Here is a 14,942-nt window from a genome sequence, read left to right as displayed (position 1 = left end):
ATCTAAAGCCTAATGAGCTAGAATGGCAGAAGTGTTTACAATGAAAAGACAACTTCATCGTCAAGGATAGTGGAAATTATTTCTCGGTTGTAAATGTTTTATAAATCTACGCAGGAATCAGTAAAGGAATAGTGCGGGAACCAAAGGCTCTTTTTCTTCCTACGGGTCTTGGATAGTTTCCGCAGAAGTCCTTTCACAGGCAGTGGAAATAATTGAGGAACGTTGGCTACTTGTCACTGGGGGGAAAATTAATGATGAAATGAAGCATAAGAGTGGAAAGAAAAACAAAGAGGAAGGTAAGATAAATATGCACAAGGCAGATGGATGGCTGCTCAGTTCTGTCAGTCCTGGATTCAGAATTTTAAGTTTTGTATAAGATCATTTAATAAACTGGTGGAAGGAGCTCCCGAGTGAGATCAGGGCCCTGTCGGAACTAGCAGAGTTCCGCAGGGTTTGTTTGAGGCCAGCTAGATAGATAAGGAGCTAGATAACAACTGTAACAATGTCAGGCCTCCCTCCTGCCCCCTCCCACCCTCCTTTTTCTCCCCGCCCCCTTTTCCTCATTTGTTAATATCTGCTGGCTACAACTTCACTTTAATAACTAAAATTGATGCAAAAGTGTTGAGTTGTAGTTCATATAGTTTTAATCTGGTTTTACCTTATGTACTATTGGTTTACTGAGTTTTTTAGACTGTAAAAATGGGTAACCAAAAGGGGAGGTATATCTATCAATCAATCAATCAACCAACCAACCTCAGTGCTTTAAAACACACAAGTTCGTACCTCACTGGCTTCCAATGACAGTGCTTCCAGTTGGCCTTCCAGCCTCATCTTCTCTTTGAGGATCTGCAACATTTCATCGTGCGTGCCCATGATAGAGCTTTCCATTGATATACTGGGGAGAGACAAAACACAGGGTTGCACATGTTTCAGTGCATATGTTGTGTTACATCAGTACACTGCGTGCATATTAACAAAAGCAAAATATCCATCACCAGCTCATGGTATATTTCCAGCACAGACTGATATGGATGCTTGAGGCGGATCCTGCATTGAGCAGGGGGTTGGACTAAATGGCCTGTATGGCCCCTGCCAACTCTATGATTCTATGGATGTTTGAGGCTGATTAATTAATTCAAAAGAAATATCCGGAAGAAGTTCCTGACAATAAGAGTGGTTTCTGAGTGGAACAGGTTTCCTCGGCAGGTGCTGGGTTCTCCATCTTTGGAAATGTTTAAACAGAGGCTAGATAGCCATCTGATGGAGAGGCTGATTCTGTGAAGATTCAAGAGGTGGGAGGTTACAGTGGATGAGCGATAGGGTTGTGAGTGTCCTGCACAGTGCAGGGGGTTGGACTAGATGACCCAGGAGGTCCCTTCCAACTCTGTTATTCTATGCTTCTATGACCACAATATTAGAGTCATCGCAGAAGTTCTTACCTGCTGGAAATGCTGTCTCTCCGACTCCTCCCCTCCCCGTTCAGCTCCTGATCCTGGCTGTGTCCCTCCGTTGCCACTGCCTGCAGCACTTCCCGGATGGAAGGGAACTGTCCCACAGCGTCCAAAGGAATCTCCTGGCCGTTCACAGTGAAGGAAGCAGCCTGTTTCCTTTCCGTGTTGAGTAAAGTGTTGTGCAGGCCCCTACTGGAGACACTGCTATAGGTGGAGCTGTCGCTCTCGTTGCCATCCAGTCTCATGCCGATATCGCTGCCGTCGATTTCCGACACGCTGTCTTCCGCCAAGGAGGAAATCTCCAGGCGGTCGTCCGGGTCGGGGGTCAGCCTGATCTCGGAGACAACTGAAGTCAGGCTGTTTTGGTTTTGCTTGAGAGAAGCACTTGAGAAATTGGTGGATTGGACGGTCCCGCCAGCATTGTCCTCAGTGTTGTCAGTTCTGTAGTCAGCCAGGGATCGGATCTTGCTGGACCGGGAAGATTTGGAACTTTTCCTCTCTTTAGACTGCACCGGGAAGCCCAGGCTTCCCAGCTTAGGCCCCCGCGGGACGCTGGTCGGCAAGAAGGAATATTCTTTCGTCATCGCTATGGTGCTGGCCCTTGGCAAGATCTCTGGGTTTAACATCAGCTCAGGATCGAGGGTGCTGGAGGGACGAGTTTTAGATTGCTTCTAGAGCAGAGCGGAATATAAGAGAATACAATTCTAGATCATTCAACAGTTAGATTGGGAACCAATTATCTCTCTTTTGCAGTGGCATATTATGTAGGCTTACTCCAGTCGAAGGCTGCTAATTTTAACATAGTAACTCTGCACTGGACAGCACTGCCCATCAATTAATTGCCGAGGCTTTTAACGGGTAACAGCCACATTTTCTAGACCAGTGGTCCCCAACCTGCGGGCCGCACTTTCAGCCGCGCATGCACTTTCGGCCGTGCATGGCGCATGCGCGATGCGCAGGCGGGGCAGTTGCCCTGCCGGTCCCCAGCCTAAAAAAGGTTGGGGACCACTGTTCTAGACTATCATGAAATGCGACAAAGGGGCCTTTTTAAAGCTGCTGAAGAAAGGAGATGCTTTCCTTTTTTGGAATGAGAACTTTTAACAGTAAATGGAAGCTTTTACTTCTTGTTGGAAGGAAAAGACAGGCTTTGCGTTAATTCAGAGACCTTGGGATGCTGAAAACGATTCAGTTCCGTAAAATAAACGAGACCCATCAGAGGTTTCTGAAAGACCTTGTAGATCATTAAATGAATACCATTCCACTAATAAATCAGGCATCCCCCCTGAATTCAGCAAGCTCTGACCCTGTGGCTAGAATGGAACAAATCAAAACTGCTGATCAAGAAAAAGTGGAGACGGCAGTTGATCCAAATTGTACAGAGTGTGGTCCTATCTTTGGCTTCTGTTGCACAGAAGGGACACGGTATATGTCTGAAGAGCTGCAAGCCTATCAGATCTGCATGCAGAACTCCATCCTGTACTTCCTGTCTGCTTCCCTCCTATCAGTTTCTGTCTGAGATTTCGCAGTGCATATGCTTGAGTCATGTGGTCTGCACAGCTTCTAAGGCTCCTGTCCATGCAAGGGCTGAAGAGCACCATCTCGGCAAAGCCACCGTATGCCAGTTCAAGCCACTGGTACACTGCCTTCGATCTTAAGCAGATTGTGAGTGGGTGGGCTGAAGGGACTGGGCTCTTGCGGCCCTTTCTTGCATGCCCAGGGAAATGCTGAGCGTGACTTTGGGATTGGGAGGTGAATTACTTCCGGGCCAGACTGACCGGGGAATCTTGATGGGGGGAGGGGGGGCATCATCCGGGAATGAAATTGGGGTCACTGTGGGTGGGCAGGTAGCTGTGAATTTTCTGAATTCTGCAGGAGGTTGATGACCCTGGAAATCCCTTCCAAGTCGATGATTCTAAGGCAGAGAAAGGCCACACCCAACAGGTGCTACCTAAGAGCCGTTAAATGGAGATGTTGTTACTGAAACTATGGCCTTCCGCGTGTAAAGGGGATGCCCTGCCATTGAAAACACCCCCTCTGTCAGAGACTTAAGTCCACAAAGCCTCCCACTCAACTTAATAGAATACATCCACAGTTTTAAAAAAAGCAAAACCAGGAACCCGCCCCCAAGTTCCTTACTCTCTCCTGGTGCCTTTTCACGCGGTACTGCTTCAGCTGCTCTTCAAGGCGTCTCCTCGCCTGAAGCCTTATTTGCTCTTCCCTCTCCAGCGGGAGAGAAGAATCGGCGGAACCTGCATCGTGAAAACATTGGTTATGCGGATGGATTCTCAACGTGCCCATCACACCGCTCAGCATAGTATCATGCAATAATGGTTATTTTTACTGCGAAAGAACGAGAAGTTAGGGAGGAGGCAGAAAAAGAGAACAAAGGCTAGAGATGGATGAGATGGCCATTGGTTTAATCGAGCTGCTTGAGTTAGAAAGGAAGATCAGCTACGCTGCAGGCTGGCCAAATCTAACTTGGAGCTTTCTCCGAGGTTGGCTGCAGCAGCCCAAAGGCACCGGTATCTCCACCAGACTGCTGACAGCCAGCAGTATGAAGCATATCGATTCATTTCTAACCGAGCAGATTCACCAGTCAACAGGCCACTGTTTTATATGCAAATCTGAAAGTGTTAATAAGATCCTTTTTTCATCTTTATACCCACCCCCTTGGGAGGCAGAATGTTAGGGCAATTTGACGGGTGGAGGAAGACAGACAGAGATGTCAACAAGTCACCCACAAAGTCCAGCCGGGAGCAAGATTCTAAGGCAGATTTCCTGGCTGTTGGCTCAGCGCATCCTAGCCAGGTGGATCCACGTCCCGGAGGACTGAGAGGGGTGATGCCTCCCCCAGTATCCATGCATTAAAGTAAAGCATGCATTATTTGCAAGGTGCACGTACAAACACACAGCGGAAGGAGGTGCTGCGTCAGGCAAGAAAAACCCCAAGCCCCGTTGTGTAAGCATTGCTATTCAAAGCATTGTTCACTTACTCCAAAGCTTTAGGGTCGTGGCACTTCCTAGAAACATGTAAGAACACCCTCCGTGTTACGGGCACCGCCTGCTTCAAGAACCCCAGTCAACTGCTTAGGTTAGCACATAGGAAGGATAATCATGGGATACATTGACTGAATTTTTTTAACGGTGTTATATTTTAGGCTTTAATTTTTAGGGGACCTTGAGCAGGCTCTGTGGACAGGCAAATAAATAAGCAGGCCTCCGTCCTGGCTGGGCACGACAAGGATTAGAAGGGAGTACCACGCCAGGGCTAAACCTGACATAGCTTGTTCTCCCAGGTATGCTGCGCTAAACAAAATGTTCTTCAGCAGTTTGCACACAGTCAGCTGCATTCAGAGGTTGCAAACAAATCAGAGCTTGTTTGCCGGGAGCACAAGCTTGCTTTGTTTCTCCCGTTTCCCTCCTTTCGGCTCTCGTCATGGGCACCGCCGTGATGGAAGACTTCCTGGTCAGATCAAATTGCTGGGACACCCAAATCTAGGCACCCTAACCGCTTCCTTTCCCAGTAGCCAGCATTCTAGGACCACAGTTAGTTCCTGAATCCTAGTTCCTAAAAATGAGACAAATTTGACCACTGGAGAACACTGGTGTTAAACCAAAGACTTCTTTCTTCAGCGGACGCTTCTGTGCGTGAGGAGAGGAGGTAGGGAGCGTGTGAGCCCAAGAACAAGCCAAGTTTGCACTCACCAAAAATAAACTCTGACTTTTTCAAGAGAATAGAACTCAGGCCTATAATAACAACTCCAAGCCAACAGAACTGGCAGGCGGCCATGTTATTCTACAAGGGGGGAGGGGATATTCAAAAGGGCCGACAATAACATAATGAAATGTGAGGGGGGGGGGTGCTTTCTAGCTCTCCAAAATTCTTAACCAGGCTGGGTATTAAACCAGACTAAAATAAAAGGGGAGACAGAGAGAAAAAGGTGCTGTTGGGCATGATAAACTAGCCCTCCTGTCTGCAGACTGCAGCAGACTCCAAAAGGAGCATAGGAAGAGCAAGGCCTTTAAGCCAAGCTCGGTGCACAAACTATCTCCAGTTGCTCACTAGGACTGCACACAAAGGCGGCTCTCAAGAATGTGAAAGTCGGGGAAGGAGAGGTTACACAGATCTCTCTCCAGATCAACATATACACCAACCCAACATTTTTAAATCCCTAGTTTTTAACAGAATTGTTAAAAAAGAAAAGACGGGAGGAGGGGAGAAACAAGCGAAAGGAACAGCAGCATCTGTCCAACCTGCCCTGGTTAGCAAAGTACTGTTAACTTCTGCAGAGTCGCATGCTTCAGAGGCTACAGAGCACCGTTCACTGTCAATCTAAGCGTGAAGCCATATTTGGAGAGGGGTCCTGCAGCGATGCCTCCCCCCCCCATCCCCCCGGAGAAAGAAATAGAGAAAGCTTTTGTTCTTATGGCGCAAGAGAAAGCAGGGGCTCTGCCACGGAGAGATGCTTACACAATTCCGTTTCTTGCATGGGAAGGCTTAGTTTGAGGGACTGCAGCGCTTCTTTCCTAAGAACTACGCCCTCAGCACTAGCTCCCCGAGACGACTTTAGGTTGGCATTGAAACCAGGCACACCTGGAGAGGGGTCTCCCGCACGGGGACCGCGGGCAAGTTCGGCAGACGCAGGGAGATCGGGAAAGCAAGACGCCGGTCCATTCTGGAAAGGGCTCCTCTCATTGCTTGGTGCCGGACTCTCTTCTTCAGTTGACACCCGGCTGTCATTTGTGCAAGCAGCTGGGAGGGAACAAAAAGACAATATTGCATTGCTCTACGTTAACACAGTGTTCGACATTGGATGGGTGAATGGCACAGCAGGAGATGTCAAGGCTTGGGGCTGGGGGGGGGGGAAGTGCGTGGTGTAGTGGTTGAGAGCGGCAGCCTCTAATCTGGAAAGCCGGGTTGGATTCCCCTCTCCTCCACAGCTGAGTGACCTTGGGCTAGTCACAGTCCTGATAGTACTGTTCACAAATTCAACATCAGCTACAAAGTCAACAACAGATGAATAATAAACCAACGCCGTTGCTTTCCTAGACCTAAGGCATGAAAGTAAGTATCTGCCTAGATTGCCCCACTGTGGCTCAAAGACACATCTGAGGCCTTTTGCTGTAAAAGATTCTACGGATGTAGCTTGCTAAGGCACATTAGGAACAAAAATGGCGTGCTCAGAATGAGGGCAGCTCCAAAGTGCCAGGAACATATCTGACGGCAGATTCGGGAGAGACAAAAATAATGTCTAAAATGTACGGAGCAAGATTTAAGCCAATTGCTAAAATGGCATTAAAGGGAGGGGCAGGCAAATCAGCAGGGGACCGGTCCATGATATGATGATTAAATAGAACTTCCATGTCTAGAAGAAATATACCAGTTGCTGGGAGGTTTTGGGCTCTGCACCCTGGTTTATGGTCCTTCCAGGGGCACCTGACTGGCCACGGGGGGTGATATATGATGCAACTCTGCAAACCTTTTAAAGTAGGGGTAGTCAAACTGCGGCCCTCCAGATGTCCATGGACTACAATTCCCCTGAGCCCCTGCCAGCATTCGCTGGCAGGGGCTCCTGGGAATTGTAGTCCATGGACATCTGGAGGGCCGCAGTTTGACTACCCCTGTTTTAAAGCAAAGTTCTTTTCACATCTCTAAAAACATCTAGTCAGAAGAAACTGCTTACTCTCTGCGCCTTCTCCTCTTGCGGGCAAATCCAACTTGGCCTCGAGGTCCACAAGCTGTTCGGAACCACAGGGGGCTCCGTTGCTGGCTGGCTTCTCCAGCAGGAGAACCGACGAGTCCATGGCAGAGACGCTGGGAACGCTCTCGTCAGCCGAGCAGCTCCCGTCCGAGTGAATTATCCAGTCCGTTTTCTCTCCATTGGGGGCGAAGGAACGCACCGCTAACCCTCTTTCATCTGTTGTTTCAGAGCAGGCAGCTCAGTTCATTGCAGCCCGCAGGCAGCTCAGACATTCCAACAGGTTATTGAAGCGTTCTGTGGGCCTGAAGGGGGGGAGAGAAAGTAATTACCAAGACGCACCTCTTTCTAGAAATTAGAGACATTTATTTTTAGAAGCTGTTTTAGAGAGGGATCATTATCTACCATATAGAAATGCCAGACTGACAATCGTCGTACCATGGCCAAGAAATCAGAAGCCAGGAGGGGCCTAGGCAAATGAAAGGGTGGCCATATGTAGGTCGGAATATCCATGGTTGTAAAACACTGGGGTCACCAGGTGTTGATTGAGCTGTGGCTTCATTGGTGTCAACTCCCAGAACAGCTGATAGGGGTAAGTGGCCCTCCAGATGTCCATGGACTACAATTCCCATGAGCCCCTCCCTCCCAGCTCATAGGAACTATGGTCCATGGACATCTGGAGAGCCGTAATTTGGCCACCCCTGCCGTAGGGTTTTCTAGGCAAGAAGGATGTTCAGAGGTGATTGGCCATTTGTCATGGCCCTGCTCACCTGTTTATTGTTCTCACAATCTTGCCATGTGATGTTCCATTGACCTGTTTTTTTTTTGCCTTGTTTTAATTGTGTAGGTGTTCGTTTTAGATTAGGAGGCCTCTTTCAGGCAACAACAGCAGCACAACTGGTGGTGGCTAGGAGGTGGAAACAACAGGGCACACCCAAAGTTGCGGATTGGCTTGAGAAATTGGGAGAGTTGGCCACAATGGAGAAGCTTACAAACCTAATGAACAATCGCTCTGCAGATGAATTCCAGGAACTCTGGAGCTATTATATCGACTATCTAGGTAGTTAAGGAATGTATTAGAAGATGGCAAGGCATAATGGATTATATTCTATGTTCTATGTATTTTTTTCTTATTCTCTCTTTTCTCTGCTCTATGTAAATTTCAATAATGGCTGGTTTTACCAGCACCTTATAAAAAAAGGAGGCCTCTTTCTCATTATATCTATTGAGAGAGCTTTGTCTTGACATCACTTGGCTGGTGGGTTTTGTTGGGAATGCTTCTGGCGTCCTGGCTGTTATGTGTGCTTTTGCATGGAAATTTGAGTTTGGGGAACCGCAGGCCCTGGTATGTTGTGTTCTGTGCCAAGTTTCAAACTGGGGGGGGGGGGGGGGAATGGTTCACAGGGGATGCATAAAGGGAGGCTTGTAAAGTTGCTTTTCAATTTCAGCAAGGAAACCCCTTGCTTCAGTTCGTCATTTCTCTTAAAGAAACTTCTTGTAAGCAACGGGTTAGCTTATTGGGAGCTCAATGGAGGTCCTGACACCATTACATGCCTCTGCATGGCTACCCTGGACCTCCAGGGTGGTCTTCTATCCAAGTACTAACAATATGGCTGTGGGTCTGCCTCTGTCTCCCAGTCTAACCCCCTCACACAGTGGGGAAAACAAAATTGGGGGAGGAGCTCATGAATGCCACCCTGAGCTCCTTGGAGGAAGGGCTGTATACAACCTATCAATAAATGTGCTCTGTTATAGGAGTTTATCATTGTGTTGTGCACGCAGACCGAAGCAAAGAAGTACTGAATAAGCTAAAATAAACTAACAAAATACTAAACTAAAACCGGTACATATAGATCCCTGGAAGCTAAAATGACTAATCTAAGAATATCACACTTGAGTCACGTTATGAGAAGATAAGAGTCACTGGAAAAGACAATAAGGCTAGGAAAAGTTGAAAGACCTCAACATGGGATGAACTGACTCAGTTTAGGAAGCTCTCAGTTTGCAAGGCCTGAGTGAATCCATAAACACAGCATACTCGGAGAATGTCATTAAACCTTACAACAGCCCTGTAAGGCGGCTCAGCACTGGCACTGCAGAAAGGGTAGTTTGCTAGTTTGTGGCAGATGTGAAAGTTGAAACAAGGACCTCACAGCTCATTCCCTCTTAACCACTCTGCTATATACCAGTTCTCCTAGTGACTCTATACCAATTGCAGATTGGCACATTGGTTCTACAATTAAAGAATAATCTCCACACAAAGTCACTCCAACTGCCCCTTACAGTGCATGCAAACCATGAGTCACAAGAAGCAGCAGAATAAAGTGAGTCTAGAGGTACCTCTAAGAACAAGAAAGTTGAATTTGGAGTTTATACCCAGAATTAAACTTTGTTGGTCTTAAAGGTGTCACTTGATTCAGACATTCTTAAGATGCAGATATGTTCAAGTTAAGTGTTCCTACCAGCCCTAGAAAGAACCAATTGCCTGGCAATTACATATCCTATATTTAAGTAGGCAAACATAGTAAGGAATGCTATTGTAAATAAATGTTTCTGGATTGTGTTTTTTAGAAAAGCCTTATCCTCTTAAAAAACCCAAACCTTTTTTAAAATGTTGATTTAAGAGGAGTGGAGGAGGGGACCAGCTCATAATAGCCATACTATGCAGAACTCAAAAATCCATGCTGGAAGTTAATAAAGTACTATTTTGGCATCCAAGATACACAAGTCGTAAAGTATAGGAATTCAAAACCTGTATACCCCAAGAGTCATTTTATTTATTTAGCAGATTTTTAAAGATAACACAACCTCTCCCGGAACCTGCCAGGTGTGGCTTACAAAATAAAAATTCTAAAAAGAAAATGTTAAAAGCTATCATTGGTTCAACGAAGGGAGAGGGCAAGAGGACTTTTATCATCATTCTTTGCAAACAAAGCAGCACTTGGCAGAGAAACACAGGTAGAGTGAAAAAAAGCAGAACAGAAACATATAATCGTATCATTAAGCAACACCTCAGGGACCAACAGGACACTGGAACAGTAACACAAGTAAGAAGAAAACAGCTGGAAGATCTAACACAACTCAAATCTAGCTGATCTTTAAAGAGAAAGAAACACTTTGAAGGAAATCTGAGAGCTTGAACAACCATAAGCATGTTGCATCTTTTCTTCTGCACTTCTCAAACTGATTTTAGAACCAGTGAGGCACAATGGTTGAACTTTAACCAGAGTGGTCTGGGTTGAACCCTTCCTCCTCAGCCACAAAAATGTTCACTGGAGGATTCTGAACCTGTTAATATCTCACAATTTAATCTACCTCTCAGAAATGTTGTGAGTTCTGGAGGGGTGTGGAGGCATTTATATCATGTATATGTTATATATACTTCTAACTATAAAGATTAGTAATGCGCAAAAACATATAGCCTTCAGTGAGGACAAGACAAAGCCCAGTCCGGATGTAACAAGTTCAGAAATACCTCCAGGTTCAGAAATACCTGGAGTTTTGTGTGTGGAGTCAGGGACAATAAGGTTTAGGACCTTGGTAGGATATGATGCAAAGCAGTCCCCCCCCCCCAAAGCAGCCAGGAAAAATGGAATAAATGTTTTGAGTACATAAATAGTAAATAAATGATTTATGTAGTCTGGGGACCAGCTATAGTTCCAGCAGACCTCCAGCCCCCAATCTGAAGTCTGGCAATATTCAGTGCACAGGAAACGGCATTTAAAATCTCTCCAGGGAACAGGATCCCCCCCCCCCCCGTATTTTCAAGTGGCAAGGGCTTCCTCAATACTAATCCCTAAGACTCATCTTTTTCACCTCACACACAGGTAACAGCGAAGATCTGAGATTGGATTTGGACCAAGGCATATGTGTGGAGGGGAGCCTGAATTTTAGCAGTAAGAAGACTGAGCATCAGGGGAAACTTCTGTGCATGTTTTGTGAACTGAGTGAGTTACTGAAGTCAGAAGAGGGACACATGCAAAGATGACTTCAATAGTATTTTGTAAAGGGAGACCAGGTTATGTTTATGTTTGCAGAAAGTGAAGGGATGGGGTTCTAGGGGGCCAAAGGCTGGCTCAAAAGGCGAAAGCTGACCTTAGGCAAGTCACAGTTCTGCTGGAGCTGTTCTTATCCTGTCAGCTGTCCTGTCAGAGCTCTCTCAGCCTCACCTACCTCACAGGGTGTCTGTTGCAGGGAAAGGAAGGGAGGTGATTGTAAGGACTCCTTCAGGACTCCTTCGGGGAGCAAAAAGTGGGGTCTAAAAAGCCCAATGCTTCTTCTTCTTACTAATGTCACTTTACAGTTTGTCCATGCCTGTTGTTATCCGCCCTGAGCCAGCCGGGAAAGGCAGGCTATAATTTGTTGTTGTTCTCCTTCTTGTTGTGGGGGGAGATTCTCAGCATTAGCAGAAGGGAAACTAACATAAAAGGAAATATGCAAGTGGGGTCGCCGTGTTGGTCTGAAGCAGCACAACAAATTCAGAGTCCAGTGGCACCTTTAAGACCACCAAAGATTTATTCAAGGCGTGAGCTTTCGAGTGCAAGCACCCTTTCCCTCACGCCCTGAATAAATCTTTGCTGGTCTTAAAGGTGCTACTGGACTCTGAATTAAAAGGAAATGACACACATGAAGAATAATGTTAGCAAGCCCCGGCATACTCCCTCCCGCCGCTCCCTAACTTAGCCGGCCGCCCCCCAAACAGCCCAAGCCGCTGCCCTCCGTCTGCCAGGCGCCCCCCACATTCCCCAACCCAGCGCCCTCCACCTTCGCCCAGCAGGGCCCCTTCCCTTCTCCCACTGACCTGCCCGAGTCTCCCTCCGTCCGTCCGTCTTTCTTTCCCTCCCTCCTGCCCGAGACGTGGCGCTACCGGGACTGCTCCCTCCGCCACAGGCAGGCGGTGCAACGCCTTTTGCCTTCCCCCGGAAACGCCTCACCGGTTTGGCCCAGGGGGTATCCGGGAGGGTTAGCGTACCAGGGGGTTTTCTTTCCCCACCTCAAAGGTCACCCCTCCCCTGGACGGAGGGAAGGGGGGAGTGGAATATTGATAGGTGAGCGGAACGATGTAAGGGGGCGTGTGTTTCCCCGTTGGGGGAAGGTTTATCGGGACGGACCGTCCGGGTGGGAAGGCGCTGGTTTGTTTTCTGACGTCAGCGTGCGGCTCCTCCCCAGCCAGGGTTGGCTGTACTGGCGGATGGCTTCATTGCTGAGCTGCGGCATTGGAAGATTTACAGAAAAGTATTCATGACAGTATCACCCCGTATTGTGGATGGGTGTGAGAGTTGGATAATGAAGGAAGCTGGCAAAGAACTTTTTTTTTTTTTTTTGGGGGGGGGGGGGGACAGCCTACATTAGAGATTTGTAGAGGATATTTTATTTATTATATTCTATTTATATACCACCCTCACTTTACAAGGATACTTCAGTGGGTGTAGTGGTTAAGAGAGATAGTTTCTAATTTGGTGAGCAGGGTGATGTGAGCAGGGTGATTCCCCGCTCCTCCACATGCAGCCAGCTGGGTGATCTTGGGCTAATCACAGTCCTGAGAGTGCTCACAGAGCTGTTCTCTCAGGGCTCTCTCAGCCCCAACAGCCTCACAGGGTGCCTGTTGTGGGGTCAGGAAGGGAAAGAGATTGTAAGCTGCTTTGAGATTCCTGGTAGAGAAAACCAGGGTATGAAAGCCAACTCTTCTTCTTAATACTCTGTTCCCCAGATAACTTTCTTCTGTGCTAAAATTAATTTGGCTCTTTGGGAGAACAATAAATGGATAAGGTTATTCCTAACTGGACAAGTTGTGGAAATATCTAATCATTTATAATAATCACGTGAATAACCTTTCACATGCTTCAAAATCATGTCCCATCTCAATCTTCTCCAGGCTGAACATTCCCCAGTCTCTCAGCCTTTCTTGGATCATCCTTGTCGCTTTCCTCTGCTCTGAATGTTCTCCTGAATAGAAACTAGTAGAAGAAGAGTTGGTTCTTATATGCCACTTTTCTCTACCCAAAGGAGGTTCAAAGCGGCTTACAGTCGCCTTTCCTTTCCTCTTCCCACAACAGACACCCTGTGAGGTGGGTGAGGCTCAGAGAGCCCTGATATTCCTGCTCAGTCAGGACGGTTTTATCAGTGCTGTGGCGAGCCCAAGGTCACCCAGCTGGCTGCATGTGGGGGAGTGCAGTAACGAGCCCGGCATGCCAGATTTGAAGTCCTTTGTAGCTGATGTTGAAGGAAGGAAGGAAGGAAGGAAGGAAGGAAGGAAGGAAGGAAGGAAGGAAAATGGAGAGAGAGAAAAAGGAAGGAAGGAAGGAAGGAAGGAAGGAAGGAAGGAAGGAAGGAAGGAAGGAAGGAAGGAAGGAAGGAAGGAAGGAAGGAAAACAGTGTAACACCCTTAGACTTCCACCTGTTAAAACTGAATGAAAAATATTAATTCCCTACTAAGCAACTGGTGTGGAACTATCAAAGAATGTAGAAAAAACAAGGTAGAAGTACCCTAAATAATTTTAGGTACAGCACAAATTCTTCTAATAAGAAGCATATTTAAAAAGAAAATTAAAACTGGACTTTTTATCCTAATGGCTAAAAACTGTAGGCACTGTTTCCTCTGAACTGAGTTGAAAAACATTTTCATGTCCAGCCAGATGTGGACAGAAATCTTGTACGCTCCTGAAGGAGCCAGTAGGTGGCGACCTTTCCACACCAGCAGCTGTGGACTAAGTTCATTCTTCATGTGCCTCAGAATTGCCTTCTAGAGACAATCTGACCATAATTACACACTTTTTAGCCCCGTTAATTCCAGTAACAAGAATGAAGCACAAGGCTCTGAGAAAGCATGTGTCAGAATGAGTAAGACCTCTCTCCCTTTCAGTGAAGTGAATGAGACTGAAGTCTACTTCCCTCTCCCACTCCTTCCCCCTCCCCTAAAAAAAACCACATTCTGAAAAATAGAGGTGCCCTTAAATCGATTATTTTTTAAAGAGGGGGCAGAGTTTTCCTCTGATTCTCTCTTCTTACTACCAGACCCTATTTAGCTATTCCTGTTTTCATCAACTGTGTTTCACTTCTGTAAAGATTGACAAGGGATTTCACTTGAATCTCCTGGTCTTGTGAGGCAAGGCAGAATGGAATTGCATATGAATGCTCTAATGGGGTCCTACATTTTTCATTTAAATACAAACCTGTCTTAGGTCCAGGGATCTCCCTGTTTTACAGCTTATCTCCAGGCAACAGAGATCCATTTCCCTGGAGAAAATGGCTACAGTGAAGGGTGGACTCCGTAGCATTCAACTCAACGGAGTTCCCTCCTTGCCCTCAATCCTGCCCTCTCTTGGCTCTACCCCCAAAGTCTCCAGGTATTTCCCAATTCAGAGCTGGCAACCGTACATAGGTCAAAGGTGCTTTAAAATGGCACCATGTGCCTCAGAATACAACGTTCATAAAGGACAAAACGCCAAAACGAAATCCGAATACTGCACATGCAGCTCCCCAAAGGGGAAAATAACTCCTCTCCCTGGGTTGTTTTTGCTCAGGAAAATGGTGTGGGTGGGAAATCTGACACTTCTCCTCCCCGAGGTCTCACACTGTCTACCTGAATCGTTCACCCTGCCACTTGGGGAATTAAGATACCCCTCCTGACAGATCCAGTTTGGCCCATTGTCTGGGAGGTGAAACAGTAAATCCGTTTGTCAAATATGACAAGCAGATGCATTCTTCTCCTCACTTGTCCTATTTGACTCGACTCTAGTGCTATTTATCCAGCATCTTTGCTCAGCGGCGTTCCAGCATGTGCTCGGATGTC

General features: G+C 46.9%; 1 protein-coding gene across 5 annotated transcripts in view; it reads right to left on the bottom strand.

The window, feature by feature from the left end:
• GOLGA3 (golgin A3) overlaps window positions 1–12,175 on the bottom strand; it is a 39,017-nt gene extending 26,842 nt beyond the window's left edge. For 2 of the 5 annotated variants that reach the window (XR_013226167.1, XM_077307688.1), the window contains exons 1-6: window positions 11,952–12,174; window positions 7,136–7,455; window positions 5,923–6,204; window positions 3,588–3,700; window positions 1,440–2,122; window positions 784–895 (exon numbers count right to left, since the gene is read on the bottom strand). Coding sequence is in view for 4 of the 5 variants with exons in the window: in XM_077307688.1 (XP_077163803.1) it covers window positions 784–895; window positions 1,440–2,122; window positions 3,588–3,700; window positions 5,923–6,204; window positions 7,136–7,256 (1,311 nt within the window). In the remaining variant the exon portion in view is untranslated. Of the gene's footprint in view, window positions 1–783; window positions 896–1,439; window positions 2,123–3,587; window positions 3,701–5,922; window positions 6,205–7,135; window positions 7,456–11,951 lie in introns of all 5 variants that reach the window. The other 3 variants (XM_077307689.1, XM_077307691.1, XM_077307690.1) reach the window with 3 other exon arrangements.
• Window positions 12,176–14,942: the final 2,767 nt, after the last annotated feature.

The sequence above is a fragment of the Paroedura picta genome, chromosome 13 (assembly GCF_049243985.1).
Source record: "Paroedura picta isolate Pp20150507F chromosome 13, Ppicta_v3.0, whole genome shotgun sequence".
NCBI classification, from domain to species: domain Eukaryota; kingdom Metazoa; phylum Chordata; class Lepidosauria; order Squamata; family Gekkonidae; genus Paroedura; species Paroedura picta.
Note: the sequence above shows the minus strand (reverse complement) of the source record. Positions and strands in the feature narration are given on the sequence as shown.